At 41.2% G+C, this 16464-nt stretch overlaps 1 protein-coding gene across 1 annotated transcript; it reads right to left on the bottom strand.

Annotated features, from left to right (window-relative positions):
- Nucleotides 1–359: 359 nt before the first annotated feature.
- Nucleotides 360–14713, bottom strand: LOC112237397 (4-galactosyl-N-acetylglucosaminide 3-alpha-L-fucosyltransferase 9). The gene is made up of 2 exons (XM_042317440.1): nt 14432–14713; nt 360–2927 (listed from the first exon to the last, which is right to left on the bottom strand). The coding sequence occupies exon 2, from the start codon at nt 2916–2918 to the stop codon at nt 1770–1772; it is 1149 nt and encodes a 382-aa protein (XP_042173374.1). The 5' UTR covers nt 2919–2927; nt 14432–14713; the 3' UTR covers nt 360–1769.
- Between the last annotated feature and the right edge of the window lie 1751 nt (nt 14714–16464).

Here is a 16464-nt window from a genome sequence, read left to right as displayed (position 1 = left end):
GACATGTCACCCATTGAGCATGTTTGGGATGCTCTGGATCAACGTGTTCCAGTTCTCGCCAATATCCAGCAACTTCGCGAAGCCATTGAAGGAGTGGGACAACATTCCACAATCAACAGCCTGATCAACTCTATGCGAAGTAGATGTGTCGTGCTGCATGAGGCAAATGGTGGTCACACCAGATACTGAGTGGTTTTCTGATCCATGCCCCTACTTTTTTTCTTTTTTACGGTATCTGTATTCCCAGTCATATGAAATCCATAGATTAGGGACTTTTTTTCAAATTGACTTATTTCCTTATATGCACTGTAACTCAGTAAAATGTAAATGTTTTTACAAGTATTCTACAATACTCAATGCACATTCATTCCAGACCTTGGTTTTTAATAATCAGACAGTATTCAGAAAATGACATAACTTGAAGGTCTTACAACTCTTTTCATTGTGTCGAGGGAGTCCGTGTGGATAATTCCTCACAACTGTACTTTCCCCCTCCCCCTTTCAAAGCATACTCAAAGGCTCAATAAGGACACAACCAATTTATCTTTCTGTCTGTGCAGTAAGGTTGTATGGTTTCCTTTTGTTTTGTGCAGGTAGGTAAACAATGCAAAAACAAATATATGCAAAGGGTTTGCTCTGTTTGGGCCATTGTAGTTTTTCTGTGGGTCAAATCTCTGATTTGGGCAGTGGAGTAAATGAGTGCATATTCTGAACTGATCAAGCAGGTGGAAATGGTGTGGCTGCTGTGAGGTGGTCAACATAAATAATACAAATATCCACATCTTTAACAATATTTAAAATTCATTGGGTTCTCACATCAATTTCAAATCTCTAAAAGAAAGAAAAACAGTGATTCATGCACACCATTTGTACATTACATGATGTTAATATGGGTAATATTTTACATTACATGATAATGTGGGTAACATTTTACATTACATGATGTTAATGTGGGCAATGTTTTACATTATTAGGTAACAAGTCATTTTACCCGTTTTCCCCCCCCCCTCTTTTCTCTGTGTATTGTATGGTTTGTGTGCACCCAGAAAGAGTGGCTGTTGCATGTGCAACAGCTACTAGAGCTCCTAATATTCTAAAGGGTTGTTTTGTTTCAAGAAAGAGTGTCTTGTCCATCCCTTCAATATTTTAAGTAGAAATTGTGCACCAGTATTGGATTTTAAAACCCTGTTATATTAAATGAGGTGCCCTTTAATATAGACCACATGGAGAATTCAATAACAGTTTTTTTTATATGAATAAAGACTTAAAGTGCGAAAATGTAGCGTTTTGACATGTCCCTCCATGCACTCTGATTTCTAGGAAGATTTGAACCCGCTTAACCCCAACATTTCTCCAAGTTTTCCCCATCATTTTAAAGCCTTAGTTATTTTGTTGCATTGAATATGAAGAGTTACATTTGTGATTAGTGATTTAATTTATCCCTAATTTTAAGCTCTACCTTGTTACGTGAACTGAACTTCGGTTTTAATATGGGGAAAAACTATTCCTGATTTAAATATTTTTCTTAAAAGAAGCTTTGAACATTTAATAGTCAAATCATAGTGTAAAAGCATGTGAACTGGTTCTACTCTTCTTGGAAATGTTCTAGTGTTTTGTGGTGAAGAAAAAAAACCTGCTCAGTTTTTTACCGTTACACTTCTCAAAAGGGTACCAAATTGGTGGAACGACCCTAAACTATTCCACACCTGGTTGTCCAGCATACAATACTCTTCACACAGCCACATTGTTGACCACTACAAATGGGTCACTTAGCCCCAAAACCATGTATTTAGATTATGAAAAGTTTTGTATCCTTTATTTCTTTGAATGTAATCACATGAGCGACAGGCGTGCTCAAGTCCAAACCACCATTGTTGAACTTTAAAGTTATTTCGCCAGGTGAAGTACCTCATGTATTCTTCTTTTTTCTGGTCGAGAAAGAGAAGATACTTTGCCAGCTCCTCTACAGAGGAGAAGTCATCCACATGGATGAAAGAGTCCCTTGGGATAAATTGCTCGTAGTTATCCCTGGATGGACCTAGAACAACGGGCACTGCTCCCAACTTCATAGCATTGAACAGCTTCTCTGTAGCATAGTCTTTGTAGATGGAGTTTTCAAATGCCAGGTAGAATTTACAGCTGGACAGCGTCTTTGAGTAGTCTTCGTTTTCAAGGTATCTACTAAAATGTCTCCCATAGGCCTCTATTTTGACATGCCTACTGAGCTCGTTGAACACCTGTACCCTCTTGTAGTTTGGGTTCCAGTTGCTCACTACCCAGCAGACTAATTTGTCCTTCTTGGGCAGCTCAAAGATTTTATCCTCACTGGTTACCTCAACAAGCGACCCATATGGAACCTTGATATCAGAATCCAGTCGATAACTCGCAGTCAAATTGAACAAGTGGTCAACACCAGGGATCCTGTTTGTGTTAGCCGGTGATTCTGCATTCCACCAAACCCATTTCTGGAACCATGGACGTTGCTCTTGGGGCATGTTCTTCAGGTCTCCATGGATGTCTCTATGGTGGAATATGACACCGTGCGCCTTGCTGTAAAGGTTTTTATCCACTGTTAGGTGACAGCCTTTGATGTTAAAGTAGACACAAGAGTCTATGTCAAAGGCCTGACCAAATGGCCACATCCAGATCAAAATGATAGTGTCTGTGTCTCCGTCATCATCGGCCTGAATGGCTGTCTGTGCATGGTGTGTTTTTTGCCCTGTGTGGTTCCCTGCCATACTTACTTGAGGGCAAGGAGAACAACCAGCCTTCCCCTCGTGGGATGCCTGGTCAGTAGGGCATGAAAGGAACTTGATCGGGGGTTTGTAGTAAATTAAGAATATTCCCACGAAGCCCACCATAAAAAAACAGCCAATCAGAACAGGCCGTAGAACCCCCTTGGAAGCCGGAGTGGACATACCTTGACCCTTTGAAAGAGAAAAGAGACCAATCAAAACCACTCTAGAATATCAACAACAACTAGAAAAGTATTTATGGATGTGAAATACTCTATAATAATGGCAGTGACTGGTTATAGCTGAAAAAGAAGTTAGATAAAATTTGAATGTATTATATAGAATTTATATTAGAATCTCAATGTGACAAATCATTTGTTATAAGCAGTTTTAAGAGGACGTCATTTCCCCCGCCCCTCAATCACTGCAGGTCATTCCCTTTCAGTCTAAACTGTCACGCCTGCCTCCGCTCCCCCTCTCTGACGCTCAAGGGCGCCAGGCGACCCATCATTACGCAAACCTGTTACGTGCATCAGCGCTTCATGGGACTCACCTGGACTCTATTACCTTATTGATTGCCTCCCCTATATCTGTCACTTCCCCAGTTTCTTCCCTGTGTCTGCATTAATGTTGTTTTGTTCCTTGTCCAGACGCTGTTCTTGTTTTTTTTCTTGTCCGTTTATCATTAAATCTTCACTCCCTGTGCTTGCTTCTCGTCTCCCAGCGTCTGTCCTCACACTAAACTATGTATATCAAAACTAATTTCCCAGGTTCATGGTCACCTCCCTGGCCAAGGCCCTTCTCCCCCGATTTGTTCAGTTTGGCCGGGTGACCAGCTCCAGGAAAATTCTTGGTGGTTCCAAACATTTTCAATTTAAGAATGATGAAGGCTACTGTGTTCTTGGGGACCTTCAATGCTGCAGAAATGTTTTGGTTCCCTTCCCCAGATATGTGCCTTGACACAATCCTGTCTCAGAGCTCTACGGACAATTCCTTCAACCTCATGGCTAGGTTTTTGCTCTGACATGCACTGTCAACTGTGGGACCTTTATATAGACAGAGGTGTACCTTTCCAAATCATGTCCAATCAATTGAATTTACCACAGGTGAACTCCAATGAAGTTGTGGTGTCAAGAGCCAAGTACAGGGAGTGCAAAGGTAATAATAAATAGACCATAGTACAAAACAAGAAACCTGAAAAGCGTACAAACATGAAACAGTCAATAACACCTGAGGAAAGCACCAAAGGGAGTGACCGATATAGGGGAGGTAATCAAGGAAGGTGATGGAGTCCAGGCGAGTCTCATGCCTTATGATTCATGATATGTGGTGTGATCATAACAACATACAGGAACTCAAGTCCTTTTGTTCACCTGACCTAGAATTCCTTACAATCAAATGCCGACCGCATTATCTACCAAGAGAAATCTCTTCGATTTATAATCACAGTTGTGTATATCGCCCCCAAGCAGACACATCGACGGCCCTGAAAGAACTTCATTGGACTCTGTAAACTGGAAACCACATATCCTGAGGCTGCATTTATTGTAGCTGGGTATTTTAACAAGGCTAATCTGAAAACAAGGCTCCTTAAATTTTATCAGCATATCGAATGCGCAACCTGGGCTGGCAAAACCCTGGATCATTGTTGTTCTAACTTCTGTGACGCATACAAAGCCCCCGCCCTCCTTTTGGGAAATCTGACCACGACTCCATTTTGTTGCTCCCAACCTATAGACAGAAACTAAAACAGGAAACGCCTGTGCTCAGGTCTGTTCAATGCTGGTTCGACCAATCGGATTCCACGCTTCAAGATTGCGTCGATCACGTGGACTGGGATATGTTCCGAATAGCGTCGCACAATAACATTGATGAATACACTCATTCGGTGAGTGAGTATATTAGCAAGTGCATCGGTGATCTGTACCCACAGCCACTATTAAACCTTCCCCAACCAGAAACCGTGGCTTGATGGCAGCATTTGTGCAAAACTGAAAGCGCGAACCACTGCTTTCAATCAGGGCAAGGCGACCAGAAACATGACCGAATACAAACAGTGTTATTCCCTCCCCAAGGCAATCGAACAAGCTAAGCGTCAGTATAGAGACAAAGTAGAGTTGCAATTCGACGGCTCAGACACGAGAGGTATGTGGCAGGGTCTACAGTCAATCACGGACGTCAAAAAGAAAACCAGCCCCCTCGCGGACCACGATGTCTTGCTCACCGACAAACTAAACAACTTTTTTGCTCGCTTTGAGGACAATACAGTGCCACCGACACGGCCCGCTACCAAAACCTGCGGGCTCTCCTTCACTGCAGCCAACGTGAGTAAAACATTTAAACGTGTTAACCCTCGCAAGGCTGCCGGCCCAGACGGCACCCCTAGCCGCGTCTTCGGAGCATGCGCAGACCAGCTGGCTGGTAGGTTTACGGACATATTCTATCAATTCTTATCCCAGTCTGTTGTTCCCACATGCTTCAAGGGGGCCACCATTGTTCCTGTTCCCAAGAAAGCTAAGGTAACTGAGCTAAATGACTATCGCCCCGTCGCACTCACTTCCGCCATCATGAAGTGCTTTTTTTATTTTTATACTTTGTTTTTATTGTAGGAACACAAAGAATGTTAAAATAAAGTAAACTAAAAGAACAACAAAAAAGATCTGGCAGTTACAGTACACGTCATACCTTCACCATCATGTCATCATATTAGTTACATTGACATCTTTGATTTAGACCTTTTCCAAGTACGAAACCCATTTTCCCAGTATTATTGACCTCTCTCCTGTTGAGTTCTTAAAGCAAAGGTCTTAGGCTCCATGTGGGGTATTTCTTCTACAACGTCTATCCATTGTGTCACTGTGATAGCCTTTTTACTGGCTGCCAGTAGGACCTTCAAGAGGTACTTTTCTCTATTGTGTAAGTTATCAGGTATTTCAGCCAAGTACAAAGAAATTCATGTTTGTTCTATGTCAAATCCTATTATTTCTCGCCAGTAAGTTTCGATTGCGGGGCAAGTCCAAAAGATATGAGAGTGGTCCACCCTCAATAGACCACATTCTCTCCAACGGTGTAGTGAGCCAGTCTGTTTTGATTTCAGTTTAGGTGTTATGTATAACATTCTTCCAACAGAATTCTCTCCATGACCTTGAGTTGGTGGAGCTTTGTTGAGTCTCTAATATGTTCAACCATGTTTCATCAGTTATTTCAATGTTAAGTTCCTCCTCCCATTTATTTTTAATGTAGTTTGTAGAATGTTTCTTTGAGGATTGAATACCCAAGTAGAGATTTGAAATTGTTTTTTGTTACTCTCCAAGTTGTATGCGTTAGTGAAAACTTGGATTAATTTTGGAGGTGCTCGAGGGTCAGTCACTTTTATCTCCCTTAAGAAACAGTGTCAAACTTGTAGGTATCTATACAAATCTTGTATATCCAAGCCATGTTTTTGACTTAAGTCCTGGAAGTTATCTAGGTCCCCATCCCTTATAATTGTACTGAATGATGTGATGCCTTTCTGCGTCCATTGTTTAAACCTGCTGTCCTGAGTTGCAGGGATGAAGCTGGGGTCGTATGTGGGCCAACTCAGCAGTTTGATCTCTCTGTCTAATTGATTTAGCTTAACTACCCTAAACCATGTCTTCAGAGAGAAATGAATCCACTGATTTTGTCTATTGTGTATTTCTTTTACCATGTCTTTATTTCCCAAAACTGTCTGTATGGGTATCTCTGTCAAAGTAGTCTCCATGTCTTTCCATTTTGGATTTGTATTCTGAATTGCACCAACACAGCAGAGGTCTCAATTGGGCTGACACATAATAATATTTTAAGTTTGGTAAGGCCATACCCCCACAGTTGTTTGGTAATTGTAATGTTGTATATATAATTCTTGGTCTCTTACTGTTCCAGATAAACCCTGATATCCGTTTATCCCATTCCCTAAACTGTTTAGGCGGGATTTCTATGGGCAGTGATTGGAACAAATACAGTAACCTTTGCAGGATGTGAATTTTGATTGTTTCAATTCTACTACTAAGATCTAAGGGAAGTGAATTCCACCTGTCTAGGTCATCATATATTTTCTTGTTGATGTGATCGTAATTCATGCAATGAAGTTTGGGTGTATCTTTTGGTAGATATACACCAAGATATTCAGTGGCTGAAGAGGTCCAGTGGAAGTTATACCTACTCTTCAGCTCTTCCTGTGGGGTATAATTATATAGTAGGTCTTGTGTACGTTAAGCACACAGCCTGAATATGTTCCAAATGTTTGTAAAACATCCAATCACTCTAGGTCCACTTGAGCCTGGGTCTTTAAGGAATAACAGAACATCATCAGCATACATGCATATCTTATGTTCACTGCCTCTTATTGTTATTCCCTCTAAAGTTGGGTCCTGTCTTATTGCCTGTGCTAATGGTTCTAGGTACAAGGAGAAGAGTGTGGGTGATAGATTACAGCCTTGTCTTGCCCTTCGCTCTAATTTTATTGTTATTCCCTCTAAGGTTGGGTCCTGTCTTATTGCCTGAGCTAATGGTTGGAGGTACAAGGAGAAGAGTGTAGGTGAAAGACTACAGCCTTGTCTTGTCCTTCGCTCTAATTTTATCGTTCGTGTCAAATGTCCATTTATCTTTATTCTAGCGGTCGGACATGAATACAGTGTTTTGATGCACTGTATCACTTCTTTGTTGAAACCAAATCTTTCCATAACTTGGAACAGATAATCCCATCCCACTGAATCAAATGCTTTTTCTGCATCTGGACTGATTAATATTGCACTTGTCTTATTCTGAGTAATGTGGTCCATGGCATGTAGTGTTCTCCTTATATTGTCCTGTGTCTGCCTATTATGTATGAAACCAGTTTGATCTCCATCAATCAATTCTGGAATGATGTTCTCCATTCTTTTGGCTATTATTGATGCATATAGTTCTTTATCTGTGTTAAGAATTGCGATAGGTCTATATGAACTGCATTCCTTCTCATCTTTAACCTCTTTTGGGATTACAGATAAGATGGCCTCTCTCCATGATGGTGGGAGACCCCCCTCAGAGTCCAGTTAAAACAGTCCTTAAGTAGAGGTGTTAGTTGTTCTCTGAAGGTCTTGAACCATTCTGAAAGGAAGCCATCAGTGCCTGGAGACTTATTGACTTTTTGTTGAGATATTGCTTTATTAATTTCTTCAGTGGATATTTCTAAAGTTAGTCTATCATTTTGCTCTGTCCCTATTGAGGGGAGATCAAGTGAGTTCAAAAAGTGCTTTATTGTCTGTGCACCTGCCTTCTCTGGTTGCTTGTACAGATTTGTGTAATATGATTCAAATGCATTCTGTATTTCATCTAACTTGCATGTGATCTTCTTTGTTTTGGGGTCTTTTATTTTGAAAATGGTATTCTGTGCTTGTTGTTTCCTGAGTCTCCATGCAGGTAATTTGGTTGCCTTTGAGCCTGCTTCATAAAATCGTTGTTTCAGGAACCTAAGCTTTTTCTCTACTTGTTCTCTATAAATCTGGTCAATTTCCTGTTTTAACCTTTGAATCTCTCGTAATATAAGAGGGTCTTTGTATTGACTATTAGATCGTTCTAAGTTTCTTAGGGTTTCCTGTAATTTCAGCCGTTTCTGTGTGTTTAATCTTTTTCTTGAGAGCTGATGTGGCTAAGATCTTTCCTCTAATAACCGCCTTAGCTGCATCCCACAATATAGCAGGAGATACTTCCCCGTTATCATTATTCTCCAGATAGATGTTCAATTCTGTCTTTATTGATTCCTTGAATGCTGGATCATTCAGTCTGCTTGTATTAAGTCTCCATTTAGTATTTCTTGGTTTGCTATCAAGGTGTAGAGTAAGGGAAACTCCATTATGATCTGATAAGTCGCTCTGCCCAATCCTACAATCCTTTAGCCTGTGTCTATCTGCACTGTACATAAAAAAGTAGTCTAACCTGGAGTATCCAGTGTGGCGGGCTGAGTAAAAAGTAGTCTAACCTGGAGTATTCAGTGTGGCGGGCTGAGTAAAAAGTAGTCTAACCTGGAGTATTCAGTGTGGCGGGCTGAGTAAAAAGTATATTCCTTAACGGTCCTGTGGGTGTCACGCCATACATCGAGCAGTCCTAGATCCTGCAGTATCCCATTGATCTTTTTAGCAACTAGACTCATTTTCCTATTTTTGATTTGTGCTGTCTAATTTTGAGTTTAGAATTGTGTTCAAATCCCCTCCACAGATAAGAGTGTCAGTGGTTTCTGTGGCAATTAAATCAAACACCTTCCCTTCACTCCCTGGGGGTGCGTATACATTAAATAATTTAACTTCCTTGTTATCCAGTTTACATTTAACAAGTATAAATCTACCCTCCTTGTCTTTTATTTCTGACAAACTCAAAATTAACTGAATTTGGGAGCAAGATTGCAACTCTCCTTCTACCCATTTTGTAAGAAGAAACAAAAGTGTTCCTAAATCCCATTTTCTTGAGTTTCTCGTGTTCAGGTGTGGATAAGTGAGTTTCTCGTGTTCAGGTGTGGATAAGTGAGTTTCTCGTGTTCAGGTGTGGATAAGTGAGTTTCTCGTGTTCAGGTGTGGATAAGTGAGTTTCTCGTGTTCAGGTGTGGATAAGTGAGTTTCTCGTGTTCAGGTGTGGATAAGTGAGTTTCTCGTGTTCAGGTGTGGATAAGTGAGTTTCTCGTGTTCAGGTGTGGATAAGTGAGTTTCTTGTGTTCAGGTGTGGATAAGTGAGTTTCTCGTGTTCAGGTGTGGATAAGTGAGTTTCTCGTGTTCAGGTGTGGATAAGTGCGTTTCCTGCCAGAATAGTATGTCACCTCTCTCCCGTTTCATCTTTGCTATGACCTTACTTCTCTTGATGTCACTCCCCAGTCTGTTTACATAGAGACTTATGACCTTCTCTTGATTAAAAAAAATAATAATCATATGATTTTCTGGATTTTTGTTTTAGATTCCGTCTCTCACAGTTGAAGTGTACCTATGATAAAAATGACAGACCTCTACATGCTTTGTAAGTAGGAAAATCTGCAAAATCGGCAGTGTATCAAATACTTGTTCTCCCCTCTGTATGAGATGAGTAATGTATGGCATGTAAGCATTATATAAAGTGGCATTGTTTAAAGTGGCTAGTGATACATTTATTACATCCAATTTTTAATTACACTGCTCAAAAAAATAAAGGGAACACTTAAACAACACAATGTAACTCCAAGTCAATCACAATTGTGTGAAATCAAACTGTCCACTTAGGAAGCAACACTGATTGACAATAAATTTCACATTCTGTCGTGCAAATGGAATAGACAACAGGTGGAAATTATAGGCAGTTAGCAAGACACCCCCAATAAAGGAGTGGTTCTGCAGGTGGGGACCACAGACCACTTCTCAGTTCCTATGCTTCCTGGCTGATGTTTTGGTCACTTTTGAATGCTGGCGGTGCTTTCCCTCTAGTGGTAGCATGAGACGGAGTCTACAACGCACACAAGTGGCTCAGGTAGTGCAGCTCATCCAGGATGGCACATCAATGCGAGCTGTGGCAAGAAGGTTTGCTGTGTCTGTCAGCGTAGTGTCCAGAGCATGGAGGCGCTACCAGGAGACAGGCCACTACATCAGGAGATGTGTAGGAGGCCGTAGGAGGGCAACAACCCAGCAGCAGGACTGCTACCTCCACCTTTGTGCAAGGAGGAGCAGGAGGAGCACTGCCAGAGCCCTGCAAAATTACCTCCAGCAGGCCACAAATGTGCATGTGTCTGCTCAAACGGTCAGAAACAGACTCCATGAGGGTGGTATGAGGGCCCGACGTCCACAGGTGGGGGTTGTGCTTACAGCCCAACACCATGCAGGACGATTTTCATTTGCCAGAGAACACCAAGATTGGCAAATTCGCCACTGGCGCCCTGTGCTCTTCACAGATCAAAGCAGGTTCACACTGAGCACGTGACAGTCTGGAGACGCCGTGGAGAACGTTCTGCTGCTTTCAACATCCTCCAGCATGACCGTTTTGGTGGTGGGTCAGTCATGGTGTGGGGTGGCATTTCTTTGGGTGGCCGCACAGCCCTCCATGTGCTCGCCAGAGGTAGCCTGACTGCCATTAGGTACGGAGATGAGATCCTCAGACCCCTTGTGAGACCATATGCTGGTGTGGTTGGCCCTGGGTTCCTCCTAATGCAAGACAATGCTAGACCTAATGTGGCTGGAGTGTGTCAGCAGTTCCTGCAAGAGGAAGGCATTGATGCTATGGACTGGCCCGCCCGTTCCCCAGACCTGAATCCAATTGAGTACATCTGGGACATCATGTCTCGCTCCATCCACCAACGCCACGTTGCACCACAGACTGTCCAGGAGTTGGCGGATGTTTTAGTCAAGGTCTGGGAGGAGATCCCTCAGGAGACCATCCGCCACCTCATCAGGGGCATGCCCAGGTGTTGTAGGGAGGTCATACAGGCACGTGGAGGCCACACACACTACTGAGCCTCATTTTGACTTGTTTTAAGGACATTACATCAAAGTTGGATCAGCCTGTAGTGTGGTTTTCCACTTTAATTTTGAGTGTGACTCCAAATCCAGACCTTCATGGGTTGATGAATTTTATTTCCATTGATCATTTTTGTGTGATTTTGTTGTCAGCACATTCAACTATGCAAAAAAAAGTATTTAATAACAATATTTCATTCATTCAGATCTAGGATGTGTTATTTTAGTGTTCCCTTTATTTTTTTGAGCAGTGGATTAATGTGGCTAGAGATGAGTCAGTATGTTGGCAGCAGTCACTCCATGTTAGTGATTGCTGTTAAACAGTCTGATGGCCTTGAGACAGAAGCTGTTTTTTAGTCTCTTGGTCCCCGCTTTGATACACCTGTACTGACCTCGCCTTCTGGATGATAGCGGGGTGAACAGGCAGTGGCCCGGGTGGTTGTTGTCCTTGATGACCTTTATGGCCTTCCTGTGACATCGGGTGGTGTAGGTGTCCTGGAGGGCAGGTAGTTTGTCCCCGGTTATGTGTTGTGCAGACCTCACTACCCTCTGGAGAACCTTACGGTTGTGGGCGGAGCAGTTGCCGTACCAGGCGGTGATACAGCCCGACAGAATGCGCTCAATTGTGCATCTATAAAAGTTTGTGTTTTTGGTGACAAGCCAAATTTCTTCATCCTCCTGAGGTTGAGGCGGCGCAGAACCACGCTGTCTGTGTGGGTGGACCATTTCAGTTTGTCCGTGATGTGTACGCCGAGGAACTTAACTTTCCACCTTCTCCACTACTGTCCCGTCGATGTGGATAGGGGGCTGCTCCCTCTGCTGTTTCCTGAAGTCCACGATCATCTCCGTGTGTGTGTGTGTGTGTGTGTGTATAAGGTAGTTGTTGTGAAATTGTTAGATTACTTGTTAGATATTACTGCATGGTCGGAAATAGAAGCACAAACATTTCACTACACTCGCATTTACAGTGGGGCAAAAAAGTATTTGGTCAGCCACCAATTTTGCAAGTTCTCCCACTTAAAAAGATGAGGCCTGTAATTTTCATCATAGGTACACTTCAACTATGACAGACAAAATGAGAAAAAAATACAGAATATCACATTGTAGGATTTTTAATGAATTTATTTGCAAATTATGGTGGAAAATAAGTATTTGGTCACTTACAAACAAGCAAGATTTCTGGCTCTCACAGACCTGTAACTTCTTCTTTAAGAGGCTCCTCTGTCCTCCACTCGTTACCTGTATTAATGGCACCTGTTTGAACTTGTTATCAGAATAAAAGACACCTGTCCACAACCTCAAACAGTCACACTCCAAACTCCACCATGGCCAAGACCAAAGAGCTGTCAAAGGACCCCAGAAACAAAATTGTAGACCTGCACCAGGCTGGGAAGACTGAATCTGCAATAGGTAAGCAGCTTGGTTTGAAGAAATCAACTGTGGGAGCAATTATTAGGAAATGGAAGACCTACAAGACCACTGATAATCTCCCTCAATCTGGGGCTCCACGCAAGATCTCACCCCGTGGGGTCAAAATGATCACAAGAACGGTGAACAAAAATCCCAGAACCACACGGGGGACCTAGTGAATGGCCTACAGAGAGCGGGGACCAAAGTAACAAAGCCTACCATCAGTAACACACTAAGCCGCCAGGAACTAAAATCCTGCAGTGCCAGACATGTCCCCCTGCTTAAGCCAGTACATGTCCAGGCCCGTCTGAAGTTTGCTAGAGAGCATTTGGATGATCCAGAAGAAGATTGAGAGAATGTCATATGGTCAGATGAAACCAAAATAGACCTTTTTGGTAAAAACTCAACTCGTCGTGTTTGGAGGACAAAGAATGCTGAGTTGCATCCAAAGAACACCATACCTACTGTGAAGCATGGGGGTGGAAACATCATGCTTTGGGGCTGTTTTTCTGCAAAGGGACCAGGACGACTGATCCGTGTAAAGGAAGGAATGAATGGGGCCATATATCGTGAGTTTGAGTGAAAACCTCCTTCCATCAGCAAGGGCATTGAAGATGAAACGTGGCTGGGTCTTTCAGCATGACAATGATCCCAAACACCGCCCGGGCAACGAAGGAGTGGCTTTGTAAGAAGCATTTCAAGGTCCTGGAGTGGCCTAGCCAGTCTCCAGATCTCAACCCCATAGAAAATCTTTGGAGGGAGTTGAAAGTCCATGTTGCCCAGCAACAGCCCCAAAACAAACATCACTTCTCTAGAGGAGATCTGAATGGAGGAATGGGCCAAAATACCAGCAACAGTGTGTGAAAACCTTGTGAAGACTTACAGAAAACGTTTGACCTCTGTAATTGCCAACAAAGGGTATATAACAAAGTATTGAGAAACTTTTGTTATTGACCAAATACTTATTTTCCACCATAATTTGCAAATAAATTCATAAAAAATCCTACAATGTGATTTTCTGGATTTATTTTTTCTCATTTTGTCTGTCATAGTTAATGTGTACCTATGATGAAAATTACAGGCCTCATCTTTTTAAGTGTGAGAACTTGCACAATTGGTGGCTGACTAAATACTTTTTTGCCCCACTGTACATCTGCTAACCATGTGTATGTGACAAAGAAAATTTGATTTGAGGCACAGGTGTGTGTAATGATGGTGACAGGTGTGCGTAGTAATGTGTAAACTGGTGACAACGAGCGCCAGAGAAGAGGAGCAGGAGTAGACGTGACATTACCCCCTCCCTAACGTGCGGCTCTTGCTGGAGTGTTCTAGAAGTGTATTTTCCAGGTTTTTTTAAAACATATTTTATAACATCACCCCTCTTTTTGAACAAAGTACACTTGTGCTACCCTGTGAATACGCCAAGTGCACGTTCAGCAATATGTCTCAAACGATGACCAACAACGCCTTGGACAAGACCAAACCATACAACCATGTTAGAACTCATATCAAAGTCAAATTCTACCAATCATTAACTAGGACTCATGCCTATTCCTTAGTCTTATCACAAAAAGATCTCTGGTCACCTATTAAACTATATCATAATATGGCAAAGTTGTCTTTAATCAACAATTACTAAAATAAAATGACAAATTAACATAAGAATTAGTTTATCAATGTGAAGTACAAGATTCCGTACGATTTTTATGATTACTCACAATGCTCTTATTTATAGTAACAGTTATACATAACCAGTCAAACATTGTCACTACTTTTATTATAATGAATAGTTCCTCCTCCGAGCCAAGTTCTCAAACTTACCTTGGTATCCACAATGCCAGGAGAAGATGAAGTATTGTATCACACTGTCTACGTATACATCCAGGTGTAGAGATCAGTGAGTGACTGAGTGACGCAGCAAAACGCCTTGTGCCGAGCTACTCTCGGAGACAGGCAGGTTAGGTAAAAGGTGTGGCTGATATTTATGTTTCCTCTTCACCTGGTTGTCTGATGCAGGCAGGAAGTTTATCAAAGTATGAGTCTACTTTTATCATAGTTATTTAGACCTAACTCCACATTCAGAATGTGAACTTGGAGCATAGTTTATTCTCTAATGATTTCTAATCATTTTTTGTTATCGTTGAAAGCTGTCAGAGACTATGTATATAATACAAGAGGGAGCAGTTAAATGGTTGGTCCACACCCCCTCGACAATGAGTAGCCTACAGTACATAGTATTTGCATCAACACCATCAACAGGTGATTTTACCTGACAAATAGAGCCCTCGACAGTTTTGTGCCAGCATCAATAACAAATAGAGCCCTCAACAGTTTTGTGCCAGCATCATTACAACTTTAACTTCAAAATCAAATTTATTTGTCACATACACATGGTTAGCAGATGTTAATGCGAGTGTAGCGAAATGCTTGTGCTTCTAGTTCCGACAATGCAGTAATAACGAGCAAGTAATCTAACTAACAATTCCAAAAAAAAACTACTGTCTTATACACAGTGTAAGGGGATAAAGAATATGTACATAAGGATATATGAATGAGTGATGGTACAGAGCAGCATAGGCAAGATACAGTAGATGATATCGAGTACAGTATATACATATGAGATAAGTATGTAAACCAAGTGGCATAGTTAAAGTGGCTAGTGATACATGTATTACATAAGGATGCAGTCGATGATATAGAGTACAGTATCAACGTATGCATATGAGATGAACAATGTAGGGTAAGTAACATTATATAAGGTAGCATTGTTTAAATTGTTTAAACTTATTTGGTCCGGAACAGTATCTTTCATGTAGTGTGTCTTATTCTGCTGTTATTTGTTGTACTGTAAGCTATTACCCCGATTGTATTCCAAGTTTATCATTTTGAGTTGTATATCATTTCTATGCCAATTGTATGGACATATCAAAGTAACTTTCTAGTTCACTTTCCATTTGAAAAACAACCTATGCTAATTTTACACACCAACGCCATGGTCATAACCGGTTAACTGGTTTGATGACATCTTAACCTGATATAACATTTTTTTTATTTCCAAGTGACCTTACATGTTTCAATTTGTCTGACTCATCCATGGTTATGCCCACTAAGAGAACCTGATTTTAGAAGATCAAAAATACAAAGCAATAAATGATAAGAATGAACTATTTTAAATAACTTTGGATTGAAAAAATATGTATTTTGAGATTGTGTAACAAAAGGGCATTCCCACTGAGCACACTGGTTAAATCAACATTGTTTCCACGTCATTTAAATGAATAGATGTAAAATTGAAATATTTGCCCAGTGGGTTAGTCTTTTATTCTGTAAACTAGTTCCACCAAGTATGTTAAAAAAACAACACTGAAACTGAACATAACAATATCACATTCTGTAATTTACTATATTTGAAAACCAATATAGAATATAATTTGTCAATCACCATAATGAAATGAATCATTTTCTCTACCTTAAAAAAAGCTTGTTCTTCAAGTGACAATGAGTGTGTGTTGAGGGAATGCGTGTTGGACGGTTGTTTGATAAAGCAGTAGGTCACAATGTCTCTCCCACTTTTTGGTAAAATTCTGCTTCTGGTTTATTCTAGTAGGAACCATGTAAGTTTGTGGGCTAGACTAGTCTAGCAAAGCTGCTACAGGAACTACGTAGATGTAGTCAAGTGAATCATGCCTCATCACTGAAAGCAAAATGACTTGTGGACCTGTATTCAATTGCATTTCAAATGAATGAACAGGTACACTTTACTTTTCAACTAAAGCTTTTCAAAATAAAACATCAAAGAATAATTATTTAATCAATCTGCCAGCCTTTTATACAACACATGCCATGTTTTTAGG

This window comes from Oncorhynchus tshawytscha, unplaced genomic scaffold (genome assembly GCF_018296145.1).
Source record: "Oncorhynchus tshawytscha isolate Ot180627B unplaced genomic scaffold, Otsh_v2.0 Un_contig_135_pilon_pilon, whole genome shotgun sequence".
NCBI lineage: Eukaryota > Metazoa > Chordata > Actinopteri > Salmoniformes > Salmonidae > Oncorhynchus > Oncorhynchus tshawytscha.
The sequence above is the reverse complement of the archived record's forward strand: the minus strand, read 5'-3'. Positions and strand labels throughout refer to the sequence as shown.

Coding starts and splice junctions, on each gene's coding strand:
- LOC112237397 (XM_042317440.1), bottom strand. CDS start 2,918: ATGTCCACTCCGGCTTCCAAGGGGGTTCTACGGCCTGTTCTGATTGGC.